At 28.9% G+C, this 18,818-nt stretch overlaps 2 protein-coding genes across 5 annotated transcripts in view; one reads left to right on the top strand and one right to left on the bottom strand.

Annotated features, from left to right (window-relative positions):
• Nucleotides 1-9,953, top strand: part of LOC107436376 (La related protein 7) — a 23,635-nt gene extending 13,682 nt beyond the window's left edge. For both annotated transcript variants that reach the window (XM_016048074.3, XM_016048075.3), the window contains exons 9-11: nt 3,069-3,219; nt 5,803-5,897; nt 9,829-9,953. In XM_016048074.3, the coding sequence (XP_015903560.1) occupies nt 3,069-3,219; nt 5,803-5,897; nt 9,829-9,891 (309 nt within the window). In that variant the 3' untranslated portion in view covers nt 9,892-9,953. The remainder of the gene's footprint in view (nt 1-3,068; nt 3,220-5,802; nt 5,898-9,828) is intronic.
• Nucleotides 9,879-18,818, bottom strand: part of LOC107436380 (H/ACA ribonucleoprotein complex subunit 1) — a 14,760-nt gene continuing 5,820 nt past the window's right edge. For all 3 annotated transcript variants that reach the window (XM_043055761.2, XM_043055757.2, XM_071182394.1), the window contains exons 4-6: nt 16,216-16,275; nt 12,545-12,635; nt 9,879-10,195 (exon numbers count right to left, since the gene is read on the bottom strand). In XM_043055761.2, the coding sequence (XP_042911695.1) occupies nt 9,945-10,195; nt 12,545-12,635; nt 16,216-16,275 (402 nt within the window). In that variant the 3' untranslated portion in view covers nt 9,879-9,944. The remainder of the gene's footprint in view (nt 10,196-12,544; nt 12,636-16,215; nt 16,276-18,818) is intronic.

The raw sequence follows: 18,818 nt of genomic DNA, 5'->3' as shown, positions 1-18,818 counted from the left end.
CAAGATTGACTCAGTACAAAGGAAGTTCCTACTAAATATAACAGGCGCATATAGGACAACTCCAACAAAAGCACTACAAGTTATCCTGGGTCTACCCCCTCTTCATCTAACATTGCAGCAAGAAGCAATTAGAATTAACTTGTTAAAAGATTCCTTTCACACAATTCTGATAGACGATTTAATTATAAGCAATAAAAAAATAGATACAAAAATCAACCTCCAGACAATTCATCCTGCAGACTTTAACTTAAATACAACGGGCAATATCCAAATAAAACAAAAAACTGATAAAAATAGAAGAATTAATATCTACACAGATGGCTCGAAGATGGAGGCAGGAACAGGAGCCGCCATAATAATCTTTGATGGCACGAAATCAAATACCATCAAAATGAAGTTTTTCAATTGGAACACTATTTTTCAAGCCAAAGCAAGAGCTATTTTAGAAGCAGTCCAAATAGCAAAAAATAACAGTAGAAATACAACAATTTGGACTGACAGTTTATCCGCCTTACATGCTATCAAAAATTACAACACAACGCATAATATTATTCAAAAAATCCAAAGTATTTTAATCAATCATCCACAATTAGAAATCTCCTGGATAAAAGCACATGCTGGTCATATGGGTAATGAGGAGGCAGATAAGGCAGCAAAGGAAGCAGTCACGGATAAAAATCTTACATCAACAAATTTGGGAATGCCCTTATCATATATTAAAAAGAAGGAAAAAGAATTCATTTTAAATTATTGGCAACAACTGTGGATCGCACACAAGTACGGAAGAACGACTTACGAAATTCTTCCAAAAGTTTCTTTTAAAAATAGTAAATGGCCCAAAGAATTAATAATGTTCATAACTGAGCATGGTCCCTTTAGGACATACTTGAAACGCTTTCAGTTGTCAAGACATAAACTCTGCAGTTGTGGAGAAATTGGTTCACCACTACACTACGCTACAAAATGCCTGTTAACAGAATCCTATCACTTTAAAATCCCCATGGAACAAAACATTATAGCCTGGAAAAAACAAATTATTAGTAATAAAACTCTTATAAATAAACTAATTAACTTAATTAACTTCATACAGAATTATGAACAATTTCTAACGCCAAGCTAAAGTTTACTACTCTCCGACTAATAATCAATATAAAAACACATCCACCTGCAATGCTATCCATTACTATAGTGTTAAAACCTTATGCTACCCAGGTTATCATATTAATCAACCCATATAATTTCTAAATTCCTAACATTAATTTGTTTTAAATTTTCATGTCATGATTTTAACAGTATGCTCAAACATAGTTTCGGTTCATACAGTGAATGAAATTATTACCACTTGTATTAAATTATGTCAACTTTAAATGAAATGTTTATATAATGCCTTAGCAAACCATATTTAATTGAATGCATCTACATGAACATGTTGTCATAACCCGATTATATAGCCTACCATCACTCAACATCAAGCTTATGTGCTAATGTACAACCACTACAAAGTTTTGATGGAATCATTTTTGACAACCGTTATTGAATAACCATATATACTAATTATATATAACGTATATATATATATATATATATACTAACAATTCCACAAATGTAAATTGGTGCCTTAAATATAAATCCCCTTGTATATAATTTTCCCACTCCCCATTTTTTTGTATCATATTAGTGTTTTTTCTACATTATCTCATGCAATGTATTTGTTTATCCAGATGTATTTTCATGATATGTTATATTTAACCACGCTTCTTCTGTATAGTCACTATTTTGGACGCTCATCTCCCATGGGTCTTAAATGTCACTAATCAATATTCTATTATAGTTACATAACGTCTGTTTATATCTGTATCTCTAAATAATTATATAGTAATTAATAAATAATAAATGTAAGGATCCTAACGGGAGCTCTGGCGACGTTGCAGATGCTAGGGTGGGCTTGTGATTAGCGACTGACATCGGGGGAAGCGTGGTATGTCGCCGTTGTAACTGTTTTCCTGGTCACAGTTTTTCTTTCTGATAGATGCCCCCTTCGGGGGCATAGGTGCAGAGCTGTGTGCCGGCGTCCATGTCCATGTATTGTTATACTTTGAATTGTTTTGAGAATGTGTTTCATTATTACGGCTGATTTTTAAAAAAAAAGGATTTTGTAACTCCGTAAACATGTATTTTTTCACTTTATTTTGCTGTTAGGTTGTTAATTATATGTTAAGATATAAAAATCTTGGAAAAATATATTATTAAAGAGTTTTCTTTTTCTAAACTATCATTAGGGTTTAATTTATTTGATATTTTTAAGCTTGTGTATGTCATATATAACTATAAAACACATATAAAAGTAAACCCTTTTTTTTCTATTGTGAAAAAATATCATTCACTTCTTTGTTAATAAAAGAAGGAAAGAATGAAAGTATTCTAAACAACAAATGCAAAATATTGAAATATTTGTTTACTGGTATGATATCATTAAATATGGATATGACATATCATATCCATATTTATTGATAAATATAGATATGACATATCATCAAAAGTAACTAAATTAATTTATGATTAATGTATTTTCATAATCATGAATAAGTCTACCTAGATTAAATGATATTTAAATGTCATTTAATAAGTTTCATAAGGAGGATTTATTATTATAAGCAAATTGTGTTTTGAATAAAAAAAGAAATTTTTTTTTTATTATATTTGAATTCAATATCATATATCTCAAATTTGTAAAATGGAAAAAAAGATCAATAATTCGGATTTCAATGACTTTTTTATAATTATGCTGCTGAAATAATATACAATAACCATTCATGTAGTTCAGGAAATCCAATAAAAAGGTGTTCATTATTTTCAAAGATGTGCCTTTTTTTTCTTATAGATTTATTGATTATTCATTGCCATGAAAAAAAAAAAAAAACAAGTTGAGTAATCCATGTTAAAGTTACTAACTTATGTTTTTGCTTTTTTTTTCCTCTCACCTTTCTCAATAAAAATAAATTACATAACTTTTAAATCTAATACGTCCATGTTTGACCAGTATCATTAATTTTTTTAAATCATTTCAGGAACAAATAAAAGCCTGTACAGTTGTTGCTTATATTGATGCACCAATGGGAAGCGAGGAAGTATTTATCCGATGTAATGCTAGTGAAGATGCCAAATCAATTATCCAAGATAAAAAATTGCATCATCTGGGTAACATTATACAACTATCAGGTAATCAATATGTAGAACAGCTCTAATTATATGACACTCCTTAACTTACAGCACTTAGCTCAGTGAAGTCTGTCATTCTGCTCCATTTATTTCACCAGCCGGCTGTAAGCAAGAGGTTAAAAGCCCCAGACACACATTTCATCTTTATTATAGCTGATATTACCCAATTAACCAAACCAAAATTTGGCTAATCCAAAAATAAATTTGTCAAAACCAAAATTTGGCCGCTAGAAAAGGGCACAAAAACACAAAACGCATCTCAATGATATAAATTTAAATATAGTCATTACCCAGGTAATTAAATTTAAGGGGTTGATTTGAAGAATTATTTTCATAAATCCAAATTTGTCTGCAACCTCAATGCAATCAGAGAGATTATTATTTAAATTAAGAAAGAAATTATTATTGTATAATCTAATATACATGCCTTTAATCTAATATATATCCAATCTAATATATAATAATCCAGTCTAATCTAATAAATAATAATCTAATCTAATATATAATAATCTAATATACATGACGCCCGAAAGCTGAGCGGTAGCGCTTCGCGCTGTCGTGCCACAGGTCCCTGGTTCGATCCTCGGGCTGGGCAAGGTTGACTCAGCCTTCAGTGGGTCTGTAAATGAGTACCACGCATGCTTGGGAACTAAACACTGGGGGTTCCACGTTCGGCTGACCACCTGACCGGAACATCTGCTCCTGCACCCCAGAGCCCAAGGTCAAGAAAACTGAGATGGGCACAGTAGGCCTTGGCCCTGTATGGGCTGTCGCGCCGCTGAGTTTTGTTTAGTTTAATATACATGGCTTTACATACATGCCATATACATTATTACAAACTATAGTTAGCCCTGCATAATGGAAAACTACTGATTCCAGTCAACTCTTTTAATATAAATGGGTTATTCAATTGTTAGTATAGTGCATTAATCAATTTTAAATGCCATGTTTTTTAAAAAATTTACTTTGAAATGGTATGATATACACAGTATAATAATTCAAATGAAAATAAACTCATTTTAATGATCAATAAACAATTATAACTTGATCTGTTAGTATCATAAAATATTATTGATGTGGTTTGAATTTTATAGTAGTTGTAGTATTTTATTTATGTTGCACTAGAGCTGCACAATTGGTTATTGGCTACAGTCTGGAAAGCATGCCTGAGACTTATTTTTCTTCTCTGTAGAGAGGATGGCTCTTTTGCTTTGATTGAATTTTATGCAGTGACACTAAAAAAATATAATAAATTTTTATACAGTTAAGCCTGTTTTCAAGTAACAAGAAAATCTTTACTTAATTGTTCTTTGCTGTGTTCTCTCCATTCAGCCTTTTAATATTTATTAGAGGTGTTTAGAGATATTTTAAAAGTGAACTTTAGCAATTTTTCCAAAATTGTTGCATTTAAAAATGAATAAAATCAAAACGAATGAAATATAATTTGCAGCTCCTATTGTTGAGCAGGAGGGTTTTTGCTATCAGGGTTGTAATTTTATTTCTTGTTTATTCTAAACACTTAAAAAATCTTCTAGTTATTTAATAATTTTGATTTTTCTTTTACATAGCCCTGGTCTTGAAGTATTAATTACAGTAAGAATTATTTTATAGAAGTATTACAGGATTATTAATTGTACTTAATTACAGGAGTATTAATAAACATATAATTAGAGCTTCATTATTTTCTTTTTACTTTCTTACTAATGAAATTAATATATGTATATTTTATTTTTCAATTGTTTTTCCAGCAATGTTAGATTAATGTTTACATATTTATGTTCTTAAAATCTATTTAAGCATGTAACTATAAATTTAATGAAATTTAAGAATAAAAAAAAGTTACTTTAAACTCTAAACTTTACTTTTTCCCCTTGAAATATTATATATAATATTATTACAATTTTTGTTAAGAAATAAATCTGTTTTTCATTTGATGAAGATATACAGGGCTGATTGTGCTCCGGAAAAAATCAGGATTTCCGGATTTTTCGTTAACCGTGATCTGGAAGTTTCCGGAGATCGAAGGTTCAGACGTTTCAAAAAATCATTGATCACAAAAGTTTCTGGGAAATCAAATTTTTATTTCGGTGGAACTTAAAAGCAGTTTATTTTATTTGTTTTTAAGGGAGAGCCAGATACTTTATAAGCTTATATTCAAGATTAATATTAATTTTTTATCAGTAAATAGTTTTTATAATCATAAACTCAAGAAAGAAAGACATATTTGTAAATTTCAATTACTTCTCTAGGTCATCATAGGTATGTGAAAATGGTCTAGGTATGTGTAAAATTTTGAATATATTTTAAGTCAACTAAGAAATATTGAGAAAAAGGAAAAAACCTTGTTATATTTTTTTCTAATTTTTCGATTAAAATTTTTTTTTTAACTCAAGAAATTTTCTGGAATTTTGACTTGGGCTTACAATCACCCCTGAATATGTAAGTCTGGACTTTAATATTTTAAAAATTTATAGTATAACTTTTGAATTTTAATGTAACAAAACTTTTGTCAAATCCTTTTGATTTTATTAAGATTCTATTACCTAAATGAAATTAATATAGTGCATAAAATTTTTTTGATAGGTAAAGATGAAGAAGAATATTGGAAAAAAATTGAAAGTGATAGGGAAGCCAAATTAAATAATCCTGTAGTAAGGAAGCACAGAGGTCGTGATAAAGTAAGAGTCATATTCTTTTTTTATCAAAATTATTAGGGAATAACTTAGTGTCATCATTTTTATTACATAACATTTTAAATATGTTTTTGTCCAGTAACCAATAAATGCTTAATTTTGCATTTTAACAATGATAATGATTGATATTTTGCATTTTGTCTCTTGTAGAAAAAAAAATGAATGCATTTGGTCTTTTTTTAAAAATCTTATTTTATCTCGTATTTTTAATGGACAGTATTTTACTAGAATTCTATTGTACTAAGTTGTAAGAGGAAATCAAGAGAAAATGTTTTTTTTTTGTTGTCTAATGCTTCTTTTGTAAGCTTAATTTTCAAAATTGAAGCTTATTCCTAAGAGAATTTATTTATTATTATTTTTAAATAGTCTTTCCAACATCCTGTTTTTGGTTAAGCATAGTTTACCTGTTACTCATATTATAGATTTCACAGGCTTCATATTGTGCCAAAAGAAAAAAAACCAGGACATTTTTCAACAAAATCAGAGCATTTTTTCAGAATAGGATGTGTTTTCTAAGCTATTTTTAAAAAGGACAAATTAAAAAGAAATATTTATATATAATTTGCTTCACTCAACTTAAATATAATCAATGCGAATTTTAGTGTAAAAATAAAATGTACTGTTTTTAATTTTTAGAAAGTACTATTTTATTTAGAACAAAAAGCTTCAACAGTTTCCAGTATAATTGGATAATCCAGTATGATTGAGATAATCTAAAGTAAAATTTTGTAATACCACTGCATTGAAAAGAATGACCACCATCAATTTGTTACGATTCCCTCATACCTAAATTTAATTGAAATTTATCCTCAAGATCAAGGCTTAATCAAATAATTTTATAGTAGGGTTTTCAAAAATCTCGAAATGAAAACACAGTGAATATGCAACTGACGCCAGGCTATCAGTTTGTAGCAAAAACAAGTCAATGGCAAGAAAGCCACTTGTAGCCATAAAATTATGAGATAGATCACAAAAGGCATGTGTTTCATGCCTAAATTTACCTACCATTAAATGAGTAATTTACTATATCCAACTTAAGCCTGATTTTTTTTATATGCTGTGATTAAAAACAAAAAAACCAATTTAAAAAGTGTTCATTTGTTTAACTAAATGAATATTTTCTTCTTTTAGCTACTACTTGATTTTTAAAAAGAATAAAAAACGTTTGCTTGATGTGAAAACAATTCTTTCTCAAATCAATAGAATTATCATAAAATTCTCCCAATTCCCTAGATCAAAATAGATTAATCAGGTTGTATAAAACACAAGTCAGAAAGAAGACGATGATTACTAAAATATATCTATATGATACTTTACTTTTGTGCACATGGAGAGGAAGTAAAAATAAACATTTATCTTCGCAGTAGACAGCCAGTAGAAAAAATGTGAGTCAATAAGGGTGTTAGAGCAAAGTTAACAGTTATAATTAAATGTTAAGCGCTAGGTACAAAATATTAAATTTAAAATAACTTGGTGGTCAAAAGTTTATAAATGGAGAGAATTCTGATAGCATCATCATATCTACTTAGTATTTTTGTAAAAAATTAATTTAGAGGACGGCGCATCAATTCCCCATTTTAACTAAGATATTGTTGATTAGAATCGATCATTTTTAAAATCAGATAAAAGAGACAAATTAATACTTGAGCTTTTCACAACCCAAAATGAAAGGATGTAAGAAAAATTCACTTTCTCAGGGGTCTGGCTGCAAAGGATTATGTGACGATCAAGGTCGTTGAGGTCAGCAAAGTTCAGGGGTTATCTTTAAATGTTAGGCACCTAGTGAAAAGTAATTTAAAAATAACCTGTAGCCGAAAAGTTGTAAAAAGAGAGAATTGTGATAGTATCATCCCAGCTACTTAGCATTTTTAGACACAAAGTAATTGAGATAATAATGCCACAATCAATAATTTAAACTAAGATACAATTACTGTATTGATTAAAATTGATCACTTTTAAAATCCGATGAAAGAGAAAAATCAACACTTGAGCAGTTCACAATGCAAATTAACTCCATTTAATGAATTGGAAAGTTTTATGAAATAATGTACATTTTTTTTACAACTTAGTAACCTAAATATTTAATTTTGAAAGTCTTTTGCACAATTTATATATAATATTAAAAATTAATGACCCTTTTGTTATTTAACTGTGGCACTGGATAAAATAGTGAAACTAATTACTTCTAGTCACATCCACAAATTAGCACAATTTCTCTGTCAAGCATTTATATTTTAACAGAAAAACTGTTCTGCAGAAAAGCAACCTTGTACTATTTTAAGCTAAGTTTTGAATCAAAAGTTAAAGTTGTTGCGATGTTAACCCCTTAACTGCCGAGTAAAATTAACGTGATTCACTCCCCAGTGCCACCGTTTTTTGCTCAAGTGCACTTTCTTACGCGGTGTTTTGGTGGGGGAAAATGATGTGCGCTTTGCAATTTAAAAACAGTTTAATTTTACAAGACAAGAAAAGGAAAGAAAGAAAATACAAAATTTAAATTAAATAATAAAAATACAATATAAAAGATGTTAAAACTTAGCTATTGTATGTTAAATCCTGAAACATGGTTGGACACATAAACCAACATCACATTCATTGTACTGATAGCGGGATTCTCGAAGAATTTTTTTTCTTGAACAAACAGCATATTTCCGTGATGCATTTTTCTTTGAAGACGTTGATGGAAAGAATAAAAAGCACCAAATACATACGGGAAACAAAAGCGAAAAAAGAACAAACCCGACCTTACTTAAATAAATACACACAAGCGATTAATGCGATATCACTTTTCCATAACATCCTTTTCACATTCCCCCACCTCCGAAATTAGTAATACATGCGCAAAGCAAGCACTTTCAAGGCCATTTTACTGCATTCTGAAGTGGGGGTGTAGTTCTATTTATAGCAGCGCAATGGAAAGAGTCGTACTTCAGGAAAGCATATATATACGCCTGCGGCAGTTAACGCATCGTCTTGCCAAGACATATATATACACCCGCGGCAGTTAAGGGGTTAACTCAAACATTGTTAATAGTCATTTTCTATTTTAATTATCAGAAAAAAAACTTCTTATTATTGTCACCAAGGAATAATCTTCTCTCTGCAGTGAAGTTTTAAAAATATTAGCAAATCTCAGCAATTTCTTTTAGGGGTCAACTTATACCAAAGATGCACAACCAGTGGCTCTGAAAACCTTTACATGTAATAAAACCTTACCTAAATATATATAGAAATCTAATGATGGTGTCACAGTTTTCTAATGTTGTCATTACATTTTTATTGGCTGAAAAATTACATGGTAGGATCCAGTCTTCCATATATTTTGGTTGTTATCAGCATAAAATTCATTAAGTTATTGTTCAGTTATAAATTTAAAAAAAATTCTTTACAACTATTTTTTTAAACAAAAAATAGTTTGTAAAGTAAAATTTTTAACTATATTTAGATTTTTTTATTATCAGTACCATAGTGTAAAAAAAACGCAATTTTATATGTGTAAATTATTTATATTGCTTTCAAATGATAAATAAATCCTTCACTTTCATGATAACTTACACTGCCCCCCCCATACATGGTATTTTCTACTTATTATGGTCCACTATCCAATTATGATTGAATATTCCAACATACATGGAGGAATGTTTTTTGCTTTAGTAACTATTCACATCATTCTTTATAACATTTAAAATATAACACTAGAATATCTAATTATAAGATTAATTCACATTGACTTTCAAAGAGCTAAATGCCATGATTATAATTACATGGAACAAAAATATTGGAAGAATTTATAAGAATAAGTTTTTAGACACTAAAAAATACTTTATTACACAGAGTAATATGAGATTAGTCTTAAAGTATGTGCTGTAAAATTATAAATTGAACTATATTCTAACCTTTTGAAAATTATTTTCAGCTTATTTCCAAAGCAGCAAAACTTGTTCAACAAAGAAACAAACACATGTATTTTGATGAGTGATGATTTATTATATGATTAACTTTTCTGTACATTATAATTGTGAATAAAAAATTTTATTCAAATTTTTGTCTCTTATTTGCACTAAAAGTACCACCACCGCCACCATTAAAAGTTCGTTTTTCACCACCAAAGCCGCCACCGCCGCGTCCTCCACGATTGAATCCACCACCACCTCCTCTTCCACCAAAACCTCCACGTCCTCCTCCTCTTCCAAATCCTCCGCCACCACCACGGCCAAACCCTCCACGTCCGCCTCCACCTCCTCTGCCAAAACCACCACGCCCACCTCTACCTCCTCGACCACCTAAAAAGGAAATTTTTTTTTTAAATAGGACAAATTCAAAGATATTTTAAGGACAGATTCAAAAACATTAGTTATTTTTTAAAAAACACTTAGTGATAGTCTGCACTATCAATGTATGTATTCATTTTTAAATTTAAACATTATAAAAATAATTATTCTTTATATAAGGTTCCCACTTAAATGCTTAAGTATTAACTGACTTTTCTTTCATGAAAATTTCAACTAAACTCTATGCTACATTTTTACTAAACACAGTAACTTTTCTTTGGAAAAATGCTTTACTTTCAGGGTATCCGCGCACCTGGAAAGTCATGAAATGTCATGATTTTAACTATTTTTTGAAAAAAGTCATGGATTTAGGTCGCCGAAAAATCAAATTTACCCCCCCAATTTCATGGTGTTCCCAATATCTGAATTTGTAACAAAATCACCACTCACAGTCATATTTAATTAAAATATAAAATGTTTTTATCGTGTTCTTTCAAAAAATGAAAGAAAAAACATCATTTCTAGAGCGAATTATCTTGTAAACTTCTATGATTTCAGAATTTTTGTTATTATTTTTTATTTTATTAATTTAAAATTTTAGCTGAAGCAAATCAGTCATTGGGGAATTTTTTTATTCCGAAATTTGAACAGAAAAATCAGGAGTATTTCTTTCTTTTCCGAGGAACAAGAAAAGTATCTTTAAAATGTAATTCTGCAGAAAAAAAAAAGAAATTTTTTTTTTGCTTTTGTATTTTTTCTCCAGCTATTTTATTGCTTCAACTCTTTCTTTACTCTGTTTTTAAATTTAAAATCTATAAAAATGAAGATGCAGAGTATAACAGTGTTGGTTATACCTATCATTTCAATGAATGTTATTATAATGCATTTTTAAATTTATTGTTGTGTTTTTGTCGGAGAAAATAGTAACTTCGCTAAGTCATCAAAAATTCCTGGAATTAGTCATGAATTTGAAAATCTAAAATGTAGCAGATACCCTGTACTTTTCTTCAATATTCAATTACAAAATTTTTTTATCTACTCCCATTTTAACTCCTTTCCTTAATAAATTTGATTACATTAAAAAAAAAAAAAAAAAACAGCAACAGCTTTGAAAGTCTCTGCACTTTAAGTTTAATATGAATAAGACTAAAATTCAAAACTCTTTTGATTGATCCTGAGCTGCATAGACAAAAAAGCAGACATACTAAAGCTATTATAACATAATAAAATAACATGTAACTAGAAAATTTATTCCAATAAGTCAACTAAATTATAATAATTTAATTAAACCCTTGAATTGATTGATTGAAAAAATTACTAACTCATATAATTTTTTTGTGATTTATAATTATTGTACTAATTATATATATTAAACTAATAATAGAAATATTCATGCACATATAAGCAGGAGCACAGAAAATATTTACATCCTATTCCCTATGAACAAAGTTTCTTTTTGGATCAAAATTCCCCCCCAAAATTTAGCTTTTTTTCAGCACAATAACTTTTAAAAAATATTTTTGTATAATAATGTTTATATAAGAAGAAAAAAACGAGCAAATAAGTTATAAAATAATAGAAATCAAAATATATTGAAATAGTAATAATTTATTAAATTTAAGGCCCCATTTATAGACTTAAGGAATTTAAACTTATAAATGCATAAATTGACGTATGTTTTTTTTAAAACAAGAAATCACATAGAAATTTTTTTAGACCAAAACTTTCTACATGGCGGACTGAATTTCTTCCAAAGCCTTGTTTGACAGTCAAACATATTCTGTTCTGCTGAATATAATTAATAACAACAATATTGAGAATTAATAAAAATAATAAACAAATTATACATTGATCAGATAATTATTATCTAAAACTTTAATTTCACTTAATCTAAAAACTCTGCCTAAATTGCAATATAAAAGATTTAAAATAAATAATTAGATTGATAACAGTTAAAACAGCTCATAATTATTATCTGTAATATAAACCAAACAGTTATAATATGGGTCTTAAAGTATTAATATTACCATTAGAAAAATCAATTAATAGTTTAAATAACTTTGGTTACATTTTTTACACGTGAAACGTAATATAAATCATATGTATAGTAGTATATAATGGAAGTGCTGTGCATGATTTAGAATTAAAAATGTCAGAAAAGAAGCTTTTCGACAATTTATAACATTTTTTGACAGGTTTTTGATGTTAGTATCAAAAACCATTTATTAACATTAAAAACCCAACTTTGGTTTCAGTTCACAATGGTTAAACAGTTCATATAGATATCTGGTTAATTTTTTCTTTTTTTTTGAATCAGTCTATTAGATAATTAAATGCATAAGTAAATATAGTATATCTTACCTCTACCACCTCTTCCTGGTGTTGAAGGTGTTCCAGGAGGTTTTGGAAGAAAACGTGACAAAGGCAACAATTTTTCAGGATTAATATAAATCTGAAAGTAAGAAACACATTTCTTAACATATAAATTTTTCTGTCTTAAAATAAAATAATCATAAGCAATTTAAATTATATACAATGTACAAAAGCTAAATTTGATACAAATCATTGTTTTTATCACATTAATCATTAGATATGTCCTAATAACATAAAATTAAGATATTGATATCAAACAAAAAATAAAAAAATGTCACAGATTTTGAGCAAAGGATTATGATTATTTTTATTTTCAGATTTTTTTAAATTAATTTTTTATAATTTCTTTTAACCAATCCTGTAAGAACTCAGGAACTATTCAAAAAACCTTAAAATAAAAATTTGGAGTAATCAGTACCTGAAAAGTCTATAAAAGTTTTGTCTGATATGGAGACTTATTTTATGTTACACTTCGTGTCATTTACCTTTGGAACACACAAATGGCATGCTTGATGAATTTGCATAATATTTTCAAATTAAATTATAACAGGTTTTCAATTTTCTCCATGGAAAAATTTATTTTATTATTTCAACTCATTCAATACATGCATTACTAAGAGATTTAAAATTTTTGTAAATCCTTGTTTGAACACACATTTGTTTTGAACATATTTTGCTAAAGACAAAATAGTAATGTTTAGTTCTATTCTGTTTATATGTACATTTAAAAATAGTTATAATTATTTCAAAATGCAATAAAATTAATAATTTAAGAAATAAAACTGTACTACATAACCAGTTTAGGAAAAAGCATTCTTCAAGAAAAATGCATTTACCTAAGCTTTTTCATTTCAATCAAACATTAAAATGAATGAATTGGAAAAAAAAAAAAAAATGAGGAATGATGCATTGTAGTATCATGCATTAAACCAAAAGTAAATGACAAGAATAGAGTTTGGCTCTAAACCAAGTATCAAACAAATAATTCATTTTTTTTATAGTTTACATGTATATAAATATTTAAAGCAGTGTTCATTCTAGACCTTAATAAGGGCACCTATAACAAAAACGGGTATTGTTCAAAAATATTTGTATAACTTCTAAGGCATCCAAAATATAAAAAGTTTTTAATTTTACCATTAAAAAAAATCTTTTTTTAAAAGATAATTAGTTTAAACTAAAAATAATTTCTCAGTTAAATTCACATTTGATAAATTTATATAATGAGTGTAATTCTCGGATTTTAAAAAAGTTGCGCCATGTAACAATAACCTAATTGAAAATATTGGGATTTTAAAAACGATGCTGAAATGATTGAAAAATAACTATAAGTAATTGTTATAACTGTTGAAAAAGTGGTCAAAAAATTATTGTGGACTTAACGCTAAAAATTAATCCGGACATCGCAGTGCATGAAAAAGTGGTAACTAAAATATGAAATTTTCTAGCCATAACATTGTATTAATTACATCAGAATTGAAAAAAATCACAAGGAAATAGTCAAAAAAGGACAAGCAGTTGCCAAAAAAAAAAAAAAAAAACAGTCAATAAACGATGTAGATTTACGATAAAATCAACCTAAATCGAGCATGTTAAAAATACTCCTTAAATTGAAAAACTTGCTCGTCCTAATAGCATTGCAAAAAAATTATCAGAAAAAGGAAAAATAAGTGGATATGGCCGACAGCAATGGATTCGTTGAGAATCGAAAGCCTTAAAAAGTGATAATTTAAATTTGAAATTCACGTGTCGTGATAACGTATTAAATACATCAGAGTTTAAAAAACCTAAAGTGGGTTTTTCTAAGATTGATTTCTTTTTTTATCCTCTGTTATATTAAAGAGCTATTCTATTGAAATATTTATGTAGTCTAGCCTAAAAAAAAATTAACCTATAGTGAAAAAACTAATTGTGTTGGAGACTGGAGAGTCACCTTGCTGAATAGATTTGACTGTATGGTCATTGATTATTCAGTGCCATTTATTCACTTTCTATGCTAATAAAGAATGTTCCTAAAATATTTTTTAAGATTAAAATATAAATAAAAAATAATCCTGTGTTAGAATAAGTTTCAATTGTGTGATGTATGTGAGTACATATAACATTTTGTATCGTGATGTCAGAAGAAACTTTTTTCAGACTTTCACATCAATTTATTTGTATTAATTATCTATATGAAGTCAATTTATTAAATTAAACTTAATTATTAATATTAAAATAAGCTTTTTTAAAATAAGGTACCTATACCTGCCCTCTCTTTTGAAAAAGCCCCCATGAAAAACCCAGAAAAGCCCAATAAAANGTTTTTCTAAGATTGATTTCTTTTTTTATCCTCTGTTATATTAAAGAGCTATTCTATTGAAATATTTATGTAGTCTAGCCTAAAAAAAAATTAACCTATAGTGAAAAAACTAATTGTGTTGGAGACTGGAGAGTCACCTTGCTGACTAGATTTGACTGTATGGCTATTGATTATTCAGTGCCATTTATTCGCTTTCTATGCAAATAAAGAATGTTCCTCAAATATTTTTTAAGATTAAAATATAAATAAAAAGTAATCCTGTGTTAAAATAAGTTTCAAATGTTTGATGTATGTGAGTACATATAACATTTTGTATCGTGATGTCAGAAGAAACTTTTTTCAGACTTTCACAGCAATTTATTTGTATTAATTATCTATATGAAGTCAATTTATAAACTTAAACTTAATTATTAATATTAAAATAAGTTTTTATAAAATAAGGTACTTATCCCTCCCCCCTCTTTTGAAAAAGTCCCCATGAAAACATGAAAAACCCAGAAAAGCCCAATAAACCCAAAAAAAACCCACCCGGGTTGGGTTTTTCTACAAAAACCCGAGTTTTTTGCAACCCTGTGAAACACCCTATTAAATGTCATAAAAATACAGAACAAAATAGAAAAACTATGCGCAGAAGGCAGAAAAAATTGCCAAAAGAACTATCAGGTTGTCCGCAATGTTCGCGTCGGTAGATTATCGAGTAAGAATCAAATGCAATAAATAGTAATAGCTCAATTTTGAATGTCGTAATAATATCGTATTACAAATATTGAATTTTAAAAACATGGGGAAAGGGATGATGAACTGATAAGCAGCTTCTGAAAAATTATCATTAAACAACGCAAAAGTATGCCATGAATTGAACACTTTAAAGTAGGGTGTTCATGTCGTAATGACATATGACGAAGTTTGATAAACCATAGGAAACAGGCGAAAAAAATGATCAATAACGGTCGAAACACAATTTATTATTTACAAAAAATATAAATATATAAATCAAAAAATCGTGTGGATTTATCAAACATTGGTGCGACTTTTTTACCACATTTAATATGCCAGGTTGCGTAATCAGGTACATTAAACAGGGAGGCAGAATTTTTTTAGTCAAAGGTGCGACCTTTTTACCACATTTAATATGCCAGGGTGCGTAATCAGGTACATTAAACAGGGGGGCAGGATTTTTTTAGTCAAAGGTGCGACCTTTTTACCACATTTAATATGCCAGGGTGCGTAAGGACAAATAGCACGCCCTGCCCGTAAACCTAGAACAAACCCTGTTTAAAGTATGAAAACAATCACAACAGTTTTTAAAATTTTTTAGAATAGCTAAAAAAAGGACAAATATAACTCAGTTACTTACTTTTTGATTCTTTACAAAGGAGCTAGCTTTGACATCATCTGATAATTTCACAGAAACATACTAATGATAGGTTAAGAAAATCTTAAAACAATGTATTGACAAAATAGTTAAATACTAATTTAACTTTGGAATCTTTTACTCTTTTTTACTTTAACAAATAGAAATAAAAAGAAAGCAAAATTAACTTTTTAATTAAAAACACAATCCCATAATTTAAATAAGGAATTTGGTAAAGGGCAGCAAACATTAATGAAATTTATAACCAGGCTAAATTTTGCACTCTCATGTATTGTCTGGAATGCAAGTTCTGTGCAGTCACCACAAAACCACCTCAGTTCTTTAGAAAGCTTATCTAGACCCCCCTATTCACAGGATGCTGTGTGAAGGATCAAAAAACACAGACTAAATCAATGTTAAGCTCCCAGCATGAACTCATATCCATCCCACTAACTATTGAAACAATGCTGTACAACAATATTCTTTAGCTATTCATATTGTGCTTGAAATCAAATATAAAATCTAAGTGTAAGAAATAATTAATTATAAAATTGGTGGATTCTATCATATTTAAGGTATTTATAAGCTCTGCTCAGGATTCTTATTCAATTTTAGAAATAAATTTCCTTTATTATATAAGGTATTCTAGGAAATTATATATATATATATATATACAGTGAAACCTCCGTTGAGCGGACACTCTCGGGACCAAAAAAATTGTCCGTTTACGAGAGTTGTCCGTTTAGGGGAAGGGTATACATTAATAAAGAATACTCAAGCCATAAATTGCTTTTAGAATAATTGAAATGATTTAGAAATAATTAAATAATATATAAGAACTATTCACATTGACATTTATTTAAACGTAACAAAATTATAATATTTATGATACAAAAAGAGAAGATTAAGAAATCCAATATACATGTCTTTGTTCCATACTATTATCCAGTTGAAAAGAAAGATGTGATAGAAGTTTGGTTTAAGTGACTGCGACTCACCATATCTTCATGGTACATTTTTAAATCATTTAGCATCTTTACACCAATTTCATCATTTTTCGATAAATAAAAATGTCTCAGTTCCTCAATATAAGTTTGAGCATCATTTAAAGTTTTCACTTTCGGTTCGTATTCTGAAAGCAGTTGAGTATCATCGTCTTCATTTTCACTCTCGGCATCAATATTTGTAACCATCTCAACAATTTCGTCTATATTTAAATCATTCTTTTGATATTCAATATTTTCGTCTATGTTTACAAAATCATTACCGTTGACAACACTTTCTCCAGTCAAGCGAATCAAATTTGTTAATTCAGAAAAGGAATCATCAGAATTTGTGTCATCCACGCCATCTGTAAGGATATTGCATTCTGATGTATCTTTTTTGAAACCTGCCTTAGTGAAACAGTTTAAAATGGTTGAACTTTTTACTTTTTTCCAGGCTGCTATTACCCACAAAGAAGCTTGTAAGACATCAATTTTGACGTTTTCTTTATTTGGCCCATCTAAGCTCGTAATCAAGTGTTTTAAAATTAGTTGCCGATAAAACACTTTGAAGTTTTTAATAACACCTTGATCAAGTGGCTGGCAAACAGATGTTACATTTGGAGGAAAGAATGCAATTTTTACATTCTTTAGATTAATGTTAGGGTGAGACGCTGCATTATCAAGGAAAAGAAGAACTTTCCTGTTTTTGCGGCCCATTTTTCTATCAAGTTCAAGCAACCACTCAGTCATTAAATCCTGGGTCATCCATGCTCGTCGATTTGCTTTCCATTTTATTCCAAGCCTAATTAAATCCATTCCTTTAAAACACCTGGGCTTATTTGATTTCCCTATAATCAACGGGGGCTCTTGTTCTCCGGTCATACTTGCGCAAAGTAAAATCGTCAATCTTTCTTTTGACATTTTACCTCCTTCACACTTTTCACCTTTTAAACACAAAGTTTTTTCCGGTAATGCCCGAAAAAAAAGACCTGTCTCATCAGCATTTAATACGTCATCGGGTGCATAGTCCTCCAATAAAGAAGGCAGCTTTTCCAACCAATCCTTAACCATGTCAGTGTCCACAGAAGCGGACTCTCCACTTATTGATTTAAAAGAAATCATATGTCTCTTTCTGAACTTTTCCAACCATCCATTAGAAGCTTTAAAATCCTTTATCCCCAATTTCTCAGCTGCCTCTCTAGCCTTTTCCTGTAACATTGGTCCAGATACTGGATATTTTTTGCTTCTAACTTGAGAAAACCATTCAAAAACGCATCTATCAATTTTAAATCCAGGTCCGTTTGCCGAAGATATTCTAATTTGGTTCATATTTCCATTTTCGCACCAGAGTTTCATAAGTTTTTCTCTATTTTTAATGATGTCTGCTGCCTGAGTCTTTCCAATTTTAAAGTGTTCGGCCAATTTTCGAACACTGCTTTTTTGATGCTTGAAATATTCTAAAAGTTCAATTTTTTCCTTTAAAGTTAAAACTTTACGAGGCATAGTTGAACAAGAAGAGACTTTCTCAAGAATGAAGATCTTTTAAAAGCTTTATCTCAAATACACTTTCAACAGATGTAGTTACAAAGAAATGAAAATGTTTTTCATAATTACGCAGAT

The sequence above is a fragment of the Parasteatoda tepidariorum genome, chromosome 6 (assembly GCF_043381705.1).
Source record: "Parasteatoda tepidariorum isolate YZ-2023 chromosome 6, CAS_Ptep_4.0, whole genome shotgun sequence".
Classification (NCBI taxonomy): domain Eukaryota; kingdom Metazoa; phylum Arthropoda; class Arachnida; order Araneae; family Theridiidae; genus Parasteatoda; species Parasteatoda tepidariorum.
The sequence above is the reverse complement of the archived record's forward strand: the minus strand, read 5'-3'. Positions and strand labels throughout refer to the sequence as shown.